At 36.1% G+C, this 12,285-nt stretch overlaps 1 protein-coding gene across 5 annotated transcripts in view; it reads left to right on the top strand.

Moving 5' to 3' along the window:
• The window catches only part of LOC5565942 (segmentation protein cap'n'collar), a 255,950-nt gene that overhangs the window by 203,628 nt on the left and 40,037 nt on the right, over positions 1 to 12,285 (top strand). For all 5 annotated transcript variants that reach the window (XM_021838214.1, XM_021838215.1, XM_021838213.1 and 2 more), the window contains exon 7: positions 7,598 to 7,756. In XM_021838214.1, coding sequence (XP_021693906.1) covers positions 7,598 to 7,756 — 159 coding nt within the window. The remainder of the gene's footprint in view (positions 1 to 7,597; positions 7,757 to 12,285) is intronic.

Raw genomic sequence — 12,285 nt, 5'->3', positions numbered from 1 at the left:
AATCTATAAAAATACCAGATATTGGTTGAAGTCTGTTTAGGAAATACAGAAAGAATCATCAAATAATGATTTTACGACGAGTAATGTGTACGTAACTCGACAAGTAATGTGAACGTAACTCCATAAGTCGATATTCCGTATCGTGATCTTGAACCATACTTAAAGATGATTTTCATGGCTACCTCGATGTTCATTGGTTCTATGGTCTATGGGGTTCTATTAGTCATGTTTGTGTTCTTTAACTCGATAGGTATAACGAATTATATAGAATTGACAGTAGAATTTTTGGATTTTATACGGAAGTTTATGAGTAAACAGAATTTTGGTGTCTGTATATGTTTTCATAATTCATGGAAAATTGAAAAAATAGAAAATATGTTTCCTATAAGAAAAACTGAAGGAACCTTTGATGGGAAATTTGGAAGATTTCTTCGAGACATCCCTGAAGGATTTACTGAAAGAAATATTTGAAAGGATAAGTAGTTGATCTAATTGAGAGTTGCGACAATAAGTATTGAGAATATCGGTAAAATTACTGAAGGACTTGCAACAGAAATATCTGGACTTCTGTAGTTTTGGAGCAATCTCTGGATGATTAAAAAAATAAAGCTGAAGTGCTTTCAGAATGTTAGAGCAATCATTTTATCTCTAGAAAATGATAGAACCCCTAGAAGATATCTGAGGAAATACCGTGAATATTTTTGAAGAATTTCCCAGGAGAATTTATTAAGGTGTTCCTAGAAGAAACAGTTGAGGGCAGCGCAAGTATCATGACCAGCTTGGGACACTGACGAAACGAGTTTTTCTACTGTCACTAGGCCAAGCTATATTTCATGATTTCACTCCGTCGTGTCGCACTGACGGAGCTCTCACGAGAGAAAAGTTGTTTTGCTATTGAAATTTCTGGAGAACTTTGGGATGTGAATGTGTTTGATAAGTTCTGTGGACATCCTTCCAAGAAACCAGCGATAGAAATAACAATCATACCAGATAATGAACTAAACATTGTGTAGTTTACAATTCCGTCACAAGCCCTACTGGCGGAAAAATGGAAAAGAATATGAAGCGAATCTCTGTCATTCCCCAGTAACATTAGTAACTGAATAACGGTGCATTCAGCTAACATTGTATTTTTTCAGTTCTTTTCAGCTGAACAAATTGTCATTCAACTACCAATGTTGATTCTACAAAACTACCCCGAACGCCACTACCCCGAATGCCGTTACCCCAAACGTCACTACCCCGAACGCCATTACCCCGAATGGGTCATTACCCCGAACGCCATTATCCCGAAAGTATAATATTTTGAGATGGATAATTGTGGAATATTGTGATGATGCATCCTGTCGACCATTCTTCAAGGACGTCGGAGACTTTCGTTCGATGATCTGATAAGACCAGTCCTGCTGAATGCGATTGTGCGCTATTTGCCAGAAAACCATTCGCCAGAATGTACCATTTACCAGAAAACCATTTGCCAGAATGTATCATTCGCCAGAAAGTACCATTCCCCAGAATTATTTTTCTTGTCGATTTTGATCATGAAATATCTCGGAATCCAAGGATGGCCGTCACAATATTCGACTTGTGCCACTAAATTGAACAAATAGTACGGTAACTATCTCGTTCTTCTCATTTTAAACTTTCTGCTACTGCACAGAGAAGACAATATAACATTTTACATCTCTTGCGAGATTTTTGGCTATGAGTTTTTGATACAATATTCTAAGCTGTTTTACCTTGTTTTAAGAAAATTTCATTTCCTGTCACCGAAAACTGTTCTTCATCAGAATATTGTATGGTACAGAATTTCTCGTACTTTCGGGAGAAAGTAGCCCAGTCCCAATAAACTGTCTATTGAAAAAACAAAAATTGTCTGGTAGTAATTTTTGTTTTTTCAATAGACAGTTTATTGGGACTGTGCTACTTTCTCCCGAATATCGATACCCCGAATGTCGTTTCCCTGAAAACCACTTCCCTGAATACCCCGTTTTCTCAAGTGGCCTATTTCCTCGAAAATGTTTTGGCACTCATAATTATCAGAACTTATTGATTATTTCAGGGTGATGAACGGTTCATATGAAATGCACTCTTCATTTTTGATCAGCGATTCTTTAAAGTTTCTCAGAAATGCTGAGTTTCTTGTTTTCTCTATCGTTCTTTCTAGTTCACCACTCTGTCTCTGAGAAGATTGTTTCTTATCCATTTTGAACTGCATCTATTTTGGGGCCGTCCATGAAACACGTGGTCGTTCAAGAGGGAGTAGAAGTGGGTGGTTCTATCATAATACCATGATCTATACAAATTTTGGGTCATTCGGGAGAATGGATTGCAGGAAAAAGTGTCATTCGGGTATCTGGCGTTCGGGGAAATGATATTCGAGGGAACAAACATTCGGGAAAAAATAGACCAAAAGGTTTTTAGTAATAATGGTCACCTAAAATTCAGTAAAAAAGTATTCAAAAAAGAGTATTTGCTTACCACTACTTGACATGGTTTTGGCAAATAAGAATTCTCCATTCTCCATACATAGGATGTTCTTGATTAATTTTACAACTGTCTTATTTGCCTAAAAGCTTCTGAAAGTTGTTATAGTAAATGTAACTTTGGTTTGCTAGTGGAGGCATTTATTACTTCATCAAACGGACGGCACAAATAGTTGCAACGTATATCGAAAACTTGTAAATATCCAATGAACTAGCCCTTAATTACTATACTATCCGTCATGCTAAATATCGAATCTTTACATCAATAAGCAGCTTCTTTCATACATAGTGAAGCAGCTATTAATGAATGCAATTGTTATTCTATTGTATATTTTCTTCTTTCTAGTACCGCGGTCTCCCAGTATTAAGTGTTACCTTTTCAATTCCTATTTATAAAACTTCAAATATTGATGTTGATCGTTGAATGCTCGAGAAATCGGTATTTTTATAATAGGTACCTAGTCCAACAATTAGAATATGGATATTCGAAGCTGACTCACTAAGTCAACGGTAGATTGTGTCCAAGAGACCCTGTACTTTATTGAGTATATTAACCAAAATAATTTCACACATTTTTTTATTGCTCTACAATTGCAAACTTGATTTACCTGAAAAAAAATAAAAAAAAATTCTAGGGGATGGTCAATTCTGGGGAATGGTACATTCTGGCGAATGGTACTTTCTGGCAAATAATTTTCTGGCATATGGTACTTTTTGGCGAATGTCATTCTGGCGAATAGTTTTCTGGCGAATGGTTTTCTGGCAAATATCACACAATCGTTGAATGTAAATAGGCAGCAGAAAATTCAAATACTCAAACTCTTCATAAACTATGTAACTTTTGTCGTGAATTGTGATAACGCTGTAGATATAGATGAATTAGACTTCTTTCTTCAAGTTGAAATGCGATAATTGAAATTGTAATTACCTTTTATTAATAATCAATAACTAATAAACAAGATCTTACAAAAAAAAATGTGGAATTTCGATCAATATGATAATATTTGTATGAAACCCAAATAGGCATAGCCCTTCACGCACAGTAAGACCATTCTAAAGGTGACAGGTTGAAATCCGACGATCGATGGCGTATCGTATATTTATGCTTGTCACTTAACTTATGTGAAAATGATTAATTGACTAAGCTAACTCTAATAACTGTGGAAGTGCTCGTGTGAATATTAGGCTGAGTAGCAGGTTTTGTTGCAGAATTCTTTAGCTGAATTTCGAAAAGAAGCTAAATTCTTTAGCTGTATTCCGATAACAGCTGTTGAGCAGCTCTACAAGAGATCTGAACTTAAACATAACTAAAAGAACTCTACGTTCAAAATAAATTAAATATTTTGAATCGTAATTATAGCCTCTTAAGTATTACTGGAGGAAAAATGCTGCAATCTCTTATCTATTATCTATATTATTTTTACAACAGTATAACTAATTAAAAAATAGTCTGTTTTTCATTGAAATAAACAGTATTGGAAAATGTCAGTGGTTAACTTTTGTAACAATAACAGCCTATTTTATAAAGCAGGGAATATCTCTATACCTGCAGCTATGATGCCAATAAGTACCGAGATGAATTAATCTCAGGCTGGAAGTCTCGTTAATAAAGATAATAATAACAATGACAGTAAGCACGACAAAAGAATTGATAAATCGGCTAAAAGAAAGTGAAATCTCTGATAAAGATAATAGTGGGGAAAAATTCGACCAACACAAATTTTAGGTTAGATTGTCCGCACCGTTGCTTGCCAGCTTACATTACAGATGCATACAAACAAACCATGCTCAGTCCAATTTTATTTCCCAGAAAAATACTATGCTAAATTCTGAATCATTCGGAGCAGTGCCGTTCGGGGTATTGGCATTCGGGGTAATGGCGTTCAGGGTAATGGGATGGAGCCACCAATGTTACCTTGTTTTTCTCGTCATCCAATGACAAGGGAAGCATCTATGTAAAAGTCTCGGGGCTATTGAAAGAATCTAAAGAGGAATTCATAAAAAATGTAGACGAATTTCTTGAAGTATTAATAATCCATATTTCTGGTGGAATATCTGGTGATATCTTTGATGGAGTGGCTGGAAGGATATGTTGAATATTCTTGGAATGAATCTCTGGGTAAATTCTTCAACCAGGAGATAGGTTGACATGACAGGTGACAGGGTTCGTCGAGTTCTCTGCATCTTTCTTAAGTATTCAATCAATAATCCTTTCCCTGTCCCTAGCATTCGCAAGGACCTGGCCAAGACAGCTCTCGACTGTTGGAGGATGCGATCTTGTCTAAAATTCAAGGATTAGTCTCACTGAACCACCAACGAATTTGTGCGAATTGCCTAATGCTAATGCTAATTCAGCACTTCTAATGACAAGTTCAAGAATAGTATCATACAGCAGATTCTAATATGCATTGAAAATGCTCTATATTGTTTTCTAGTGGAATTTATGGCAGTATTCTTGATGATGCGCAACAGGAGGTATATTTTTTAAATTCTCTGGAGAACTGAACATATCTTACATTACACAACGTACATACGCAACAACATTATAATATTTACTTAGAGAAAAAAAAATATTATTGACATATAGAAAATAAAAAAATGTAAATGTATGGAGTCCCATCACCATTTTGAATATTGACGAATAAAAGTGAGGTTAAGTTTTGAAAAATCTATTTTGAAAACTCAAAATTGACGTTTGCCATGCAAATTAAGTTATGATTAAAATGTAGGATAAATGGTTTTATTAGAGTCTTGACAAATTTCACACCATTTAGGCGACAACAAGTCAGAATTAGCTTATTAATATTTAAAATTTCGTCAATTGCAATACTCCAGAAAATTTAGATTCATCGGTGAGCACATGTTGGTGTTATAGCGATTCTAAATTTTCGGGGTTTTGCAATATTTAAAATCGAGTTTTGATTATGCTATTCCATTGTTTTAGCAGGTAGTGTATAGCATACTTAGAACTCACAATTCACTTCAAATTCCTGAATTCCTCAAATCCCGTCATTTCCTTGCGAACAACAAATCGGCAATTGCTGCTAACGGGGGTCACGGTAAGGTACCAACCTTACCCAGAAAAAACTCTGCCAGCAAGCGACGAACCTTGACCCAGTACAAGGTTCGTCGTGGTGACGGTGGTCAGCGGAATGCTCGTTACACTCTGTGCCAAAACGCAGAACGCAAAGCTGAAAATAAGACCTCGAACTCCGCTCCGCCAGTTACCGGCTAATTTGAGCACATGCAACCGATCGACCCAAAGGGGAGGGTATAGCAAAACGTCACAGCCTACTACACTGTATTGGCGACTACCGCATATTATTACATCTCTATCCACAAGCGACGACGACGCAGGAAACTGCCGCTGCGCGTACCCTTCAATATTGGCGCGCGGTACCCGGTTAAACATTTAGCAGTCCTACATGTGCGTTTCGACCAGTGGAACGTGAAAAAAAAATCTACCAAATGACCTTCACCGTTTGAAAATTAAAGAAAATAATATAGAATTATTTTCCCCGCAGCGTCGCATCCCTCTGGGGCTGTGTGGTTGTGTCGCATTGTTGCTACCGTGTGTCGCATTTTCCCGCTTTGTGTCTCTTTCTTTCAGCTACCGCCCCCTCCGGGGTTAACGTTGCTATTTCCTCCACGCTCGCGCGCCTCCCTCGATTGTATGTCCTCTAGTTCATATGGTGACCAACTTTTGAAAACACTCTATGTAGTTAAAATCAAATGTGTTTGTGTGAAAAAAAAGTTTAGAAATTCAGGTGTAATGTGTATGAGAGTTTTTATAGCGTTTTTCAATAGCCTCTTTGATGGCAAGACAAAGTTTGCCGGGTCCAGTAATATGAACTAAAAATCTCACAGACAAAATTCAGAATTGGTCACATTTTCTCTTAAAAACTATCAAAGTTATCTCGTTTTACGTTACTTGTCCGCAAATCAAACTCAATTATAACTGAAACACATAAGATTTGTTCACATTTTCAACATACACCATTTTCAAATGTTAATCTAGACACGATTCTTTCCAAAACTGCTACTCGCGGATCCGCATTATCAACCCCCGACTGAGCTAATGGAGAGCTATCAAAACTCAAGCGAGTAATTAGGGGGGTGTCATCCGGATTCGGATTCACTACTGTGGATTCTCCTCCGCCATCGCTGTCCAAGGGCTGTAATTTACGCGTCCCCTATGCTTGCCAAGACAACCCCGTTCGATCGACGCTATCCCGAGCTAAAACGATTTCCTTCGCTATAGTCGTCCATCTTGGGATGGAAGGAAGCTTTTAATCGTCCATCAAAATAAGCTACCGTCATGCGGGGGGATTCGATCGAAGACATTTAATGTTTTCTAGTTTTGAATGTCTAGATAGACATCAATATTATAATGATGATTTTAAACCTCTTTGTTTTTGGAATTGGTTAGTTTTCATAAAATTATTCAAAGTTTTCAAAGGTATAACCGACATTGTTGACAAAGTTAGTGCTAAACAATTCGCTGATGCTAAGCCTAGATGCAAGTTATCAGTATTTGAAATATTCTGCAAGCTTAGGTCGTACACCTACTAAATTCGTTCATGAATACATACAGACTTAGGATTTATGTGTAAAATAAATAAAATCATTTATTCGCGAAAAACGTGCTTATTTCAAAAGATCTTGCCTACATCTAGGCGTATTGTGCGGATTTTCAAAGTTTATTTCAGCAATTAAACGGTATAATTTCAGCAGTTTTGACACCTTTTTTCAGATTCAGTGGATTTAGTTTTTTTATTCCTAAACAAGTTATAGTGAACAATTACGACAATTTTTCGATGTTTGATTGTTTAGATCATTTTATTTAATTTTGAATGTTTCTTCAAAAATTAATTACGTAGGCATACAGAGATCGGCAAAGTACTGATTTTGTCGAAATTAGTTTGACAATTTCTGGAATCTAAAGGATAATATAGTTCTAAAATTTCTGATCCATTTCAATTTTTTGCTCCCGTTCTACGGTACCAAAGTATGCACAGAACACCGCCGCCTACTGCGAGCGATTTCGTCGTGTCCTGCAAAACCAACAGACACAAGCAGCTAATAGATTTCCTGTTTGGTTTTCGTTTCAGTCCCGCGTTCCGCTGAGCCGGGCCGTTTCGATGGAACAGCGCTTTCAGGATCTGGCCAATCTGCTCAGCTTTCCGCCCGGAATGGGCGTCGGCATGGGGGTGGGCGAAATGCCTCCGGCCCATCCGCACCCGCACTACCCGCCGCACTACTCGTACCAGGTGAGTTACGGGACTGGGAGGGTGGAATACATTGTTGTTTTGTCTTTTTTCCAAAATGGCGATTTCAACAACATTGCCAACAATCACTATTTATCAGATTTTTAGACATAATAAGCTTACTTTTCTTACTAAGCTTGCATAAGGATCATAAGTTTTATGTCTTTCGTGATCTTTTGATCAATAATGATCAGCTTTATTGATGTTTTTGTTGATTCGTTTTGTTTTGTCTTATTCGTAAAATTGCACATTTTCACTTGACCACTACACCAAAAAATCATGTGATTTTACGTCTTTTGGATGCACATAAAAAAAGCGAGCCGAATGACGTAAATTTGTGTCGATTTTGGAACACGTTAGTGTCTGATTCGGGAAATGTCGATCACAATTCCATCATTTTCGTGTCCTTTAACATGTGAAATTACATTTTTTTGTTCAATACTTCTTTAAGAACATGTTTTTGTATCGTTCCATTATTTACATCATGTGTCGTTCAGTCATAACGTGAATTACGTCCACAGTAATTTTCATAATTTTTAATAGTGTACTTAGTTGGTTGCCTTAACGTAATGCAGCTGCATTATATCAGCATTGATATAAATCGCCTTGATTACTTGGGTAATGTATTGATGTAAAGCACATACCAGGGTTTCTGTTGTTCGTATAAGTTCAATCTAAAATGAACACTGGTGTTCTACATGAAGTAGCGGTCAAATTGATGGGTTGCTTTTTTTCGGGGCTGTATATTTTCAGATTTAGATTCAGTTGTAGTAAAAATGGTATGGTGTTTGTATGACACGAGTTGGCTTTAAAACGTTTTACGGATTTGCTTATTTCTTTCACAAGTCTTCGAAATAGGTGACTACAAGCCGCGGTTTCTAAGGTAAAAATTGAGTGTTTGACGTTTCCTGGCCTTGTTGTTTACGATTCAGAACAGAAAAATTCTGTTCGCGTTTGCGGAGCAGCTAACTATGCATCGAACTTTTATGCAAATTTTATGCAATCGTGGATGAGAACTGGTCGGATCAAGATCGTCCACAAGACCCATCTCCCGCTTGTTGCATGCATGTTTGTAATTCCGAAACTGGCTAGGTGGCCGGATATCTCAAGACTATGACCAATTAAAAGGGTATTGTCTTTGGGAGAGTTGTAGAGGACAGTGCTAGTTTCCTTTCAGAATTAATCATGTTAAAAAAAATCCACTGCAACGCAGCGGTAGTGTACAACACCACTTCCGGTGGGATATCTCGGAATCTGAACCAGATAGAAAATTTATGTCATTTAAATAGTTGTTCAGAGTAAGCAGTGCTTCCTTGAAGGACAGCAATGCTTCAATGGGGAATCCTAAAGGAAGTTATAACTTTTTTTTTTAAATTTTTTTTTTAAATTTCTTTATTAGTATCATTCCAAACATTACATTCATTATTTCTTATATCTAGGTGTTCTGTGTTATTAGACAACACTATCATCCTAATTTGGTAAAACAAATCTAAGATTTTATTAACATTTTGTTAACAACATATTACATTTCATTTGCCGTAGCAGTTCAGATTTTTTACAGGTGAGTTTATTTCACCTGCTTATAAGAGAAAAAAAACGCTTTGAATATACTTAACCTAACTTAACCTAAACATATAACGCATTAATCGTGGCAATAGAAGATTGTAACGATTTTTACCTGAAATTATTAATTATTTTATTTGACATTTGTTCCAATGTTTCAACATTGGATATTCTATGTAACTCATTGGTACTATACCAGGGAGGCAGCCTCAGAATCATTTTCAAAATTTTATTTTGAATTCTCTGCAGAGCTTTTTTCCTGGTATTACAACAGCTAGTCCATATTGGTACAGCATACAACATGGCTGGCCTGAAAATTTGTTTGAATATCAAAAGCTTGTTCTTAAGACAAAGTTTTGATTTTCTATTAATAAGGGGATAGAGACATTTTACATATTTGTTACATTTGGCTTGTATGCCCTCAATGTGATTTTTGAAAGTTAAATTCTTATTTATCTAATTCATTGGAACCCCTCTCATCGTGACAACATGTCTACATGAAGGTTTCAAATTAAGAGCTTTTGGTTTATGTGGGAATATTATTAGTTGAGTTTTGGAAGCATTAGGAGAAATCTTCCATTTTTGCAAGTATGAAGAAAAAATATCCAAACTTTTTTGCAATCGACTAAAGATGACACGCAGGCTTCGTCCTTTGGCGGAGAGGCCTGTGTCATCCGCAAACAGAGATTTTTGACATCCCTGAGGTAATTCAGGTAAGTCAGATGTGAAAATATTGTATAATATTGGTCCCAAAATGCTGGCTTGGGGAACACCAGCTCTTACAGGAAGTCTTTCAGATCTGGAGTTCTGATATTTAACCTGAAGTGTACGATTTGACAGATAACTTTGAATTATTCTAACAATGTATGTTGGAAAATTAAAGTTTTTTTTAATTTTACGATCAAGCCTTTATGCCAAACACTGTCGAATGCTTTTTCTATGTCTAGAAGAGCAAGACCAGTAGAATAGCCTTCAGATTTGTTGGAACGGATCAAATTTATTACACGTAAAAGTTTATGACTGGTCGAATGTCCATGGCGGAATCCGCTAAAATTGAATTTTCGTTGAAGTGAGCCATTGTTCTGTTCAAAATGACCTTTTCAAAAAGTTTACTGATGGAGGAAAGCAAACTGATTGGACGATAGCTAGAAGCTTCTGCAGGATTTTTGTCTGGTTTTAAAATTGGAACAACCTTAGCATTTTTCCATTTGTCAGGAAAATATGCTAATTGAAAACATTTGTTAAATATATCAACTAAAAATGATAAGCTACTTTCTGGAAGTTTCTTGATGAGGATGTAGAAAATTCCAGCATCGCCAGGAGCTTTCATATTTTTGAATTTTTTAATAATAGTTCTCACTTCTTCCAAATCAGTCTCCCAGGCATTTTCAAAAACGTTCTCTTGATTGAGAATATTTTCGAACTCCTGAGTAACTTGATTTTCAATTGGACTAGTAAGTCCTAAATTAAAATTGTGCGCACTTTCAAACTGCATAGCAAGTTTTTGAGCTTTTTCGCAATTAGTTAGTAATAATTTGTTTTCCTCTTTCAATGCCGGTATTGGCTTCTGAGGTTTTTTCAAGATTTTAGATAATTTCCAAAAGGGCTTAGAGCCAGGGTCCAATTGAGAAATTTTATTTTCAAAATTTTTGTTTCTTTAATCTGCAAAACGTTTCTTGATTTCTTTCTGCAAATCCTGTCATATAATTTTCATAGCAGGATCGCGAGTGCGTTGAAATTGCCTTCTCCTCACGTTTTTAAGGCGGATCAAGAGTTTAAGATCATCGTCTATAATCACGGATTCAAATTTTGGAATTGCAATGTTCCTGGCTTCAACAATGGAATTTGTTAAAGTTTCAAGAGCATTATCAATATCAATTTTAGTTTCTAAAGAAATGTTAACATCAAGATTAGAGTCAACATACGTTTCATATATATTCCAGTCGGCTCGTAAATAATTGAAAGTGGAGCTGATAGGATTGAGAATCGCTTCATGCGATATTTGAAATGTAACAGGGACATGATCAGAATCAAAATCAGCATGAGTAACTAATTGGCTACAAAGATGACTAGAGTCGGTTAAGACCAAGTCAATCGTAGATGGATTTCTAGAAGAGGAAAATCATGTAGGGCTATCAGGGTATTGAATTGAGAAATATTCTGAAGAGCACTCATCAAATAAAATTCTGCTGTTGGAATTACTTTGAGAATTATTCCATGACCGATGTTTGGCATTAAAGTCACCAATGACAAAAAATTTTGACTTATTGCGAGTCAATTTTCGCAAGTCAGTTTGGAGCAAATTAACTTGCTGTCCAGAGCATTGAAAAGGCAAATAGGCAGCTATGGAAGTATATTTACCAAGCTGTGTTTCAACAGAAACACCTAAAGTTTCAAAAACTTTAGTTTCAAATGACGAAAACAGTTGATGTTTTATACGCCTATGAATGATGATTGCAACTCCCCCACATGCCCCATCAAGTCGATCATTACGATAAACAAAAAAGTTAGGATCTTTTTTTAGTTTGGATCCAGGTTTTAAATAAGTTTCAGTAATAACTGCTATATGCACGTTATTAGCTGTAAGAAAATTAAACAGCTCTTCCTCTTTACCATTCAGTAATTACAGAAATAACTAATTACTGAGGCCTTTCGATTTGAAAACGGTCTTCGGCAAAGTTGTAGCTGTTGAATATATCTTACATTATCAACGTAGCTCTAATCCCCAAGAGCATATGGGCAAACACTATGACCAATTGAATGATTTGCTTGCTTTTCCCATAGTAATTCCCATATAAACTTTAAAGGGCTTGTGCAGTCTCAATTTTCATCCAAATGAGCTCAAATTTTGGGAGGATACTCATAATTTGATTTTAAATCGAATGAGCGGTGTGGAGCAAAAACGATTTTTTGAAGAATTTTTCGATTTTCAAAAAAATCCATACGAAAACTCTCGAAGAAATACTTGA

The sequence above is a fragment of the Aedes aegypti genome, chromosome 1 (assembly GCF_002204515.2).
Source record: "Aedes aegypti strain LVP_AGWG chromosome 1, AaegL5.0 Primary Assembly, whole genome shotgun sequence".
Lineage (NCBI taxonomy): Eukaryota > Metazoa > Arthropoda > Insecta > Diptera > Culicidae > Aedes > Aedes aegypti.
Note: the sequence above shows the minus strand (reverse complement) of the source record. Positions and strands in the feature narration are given on the sequence as shown.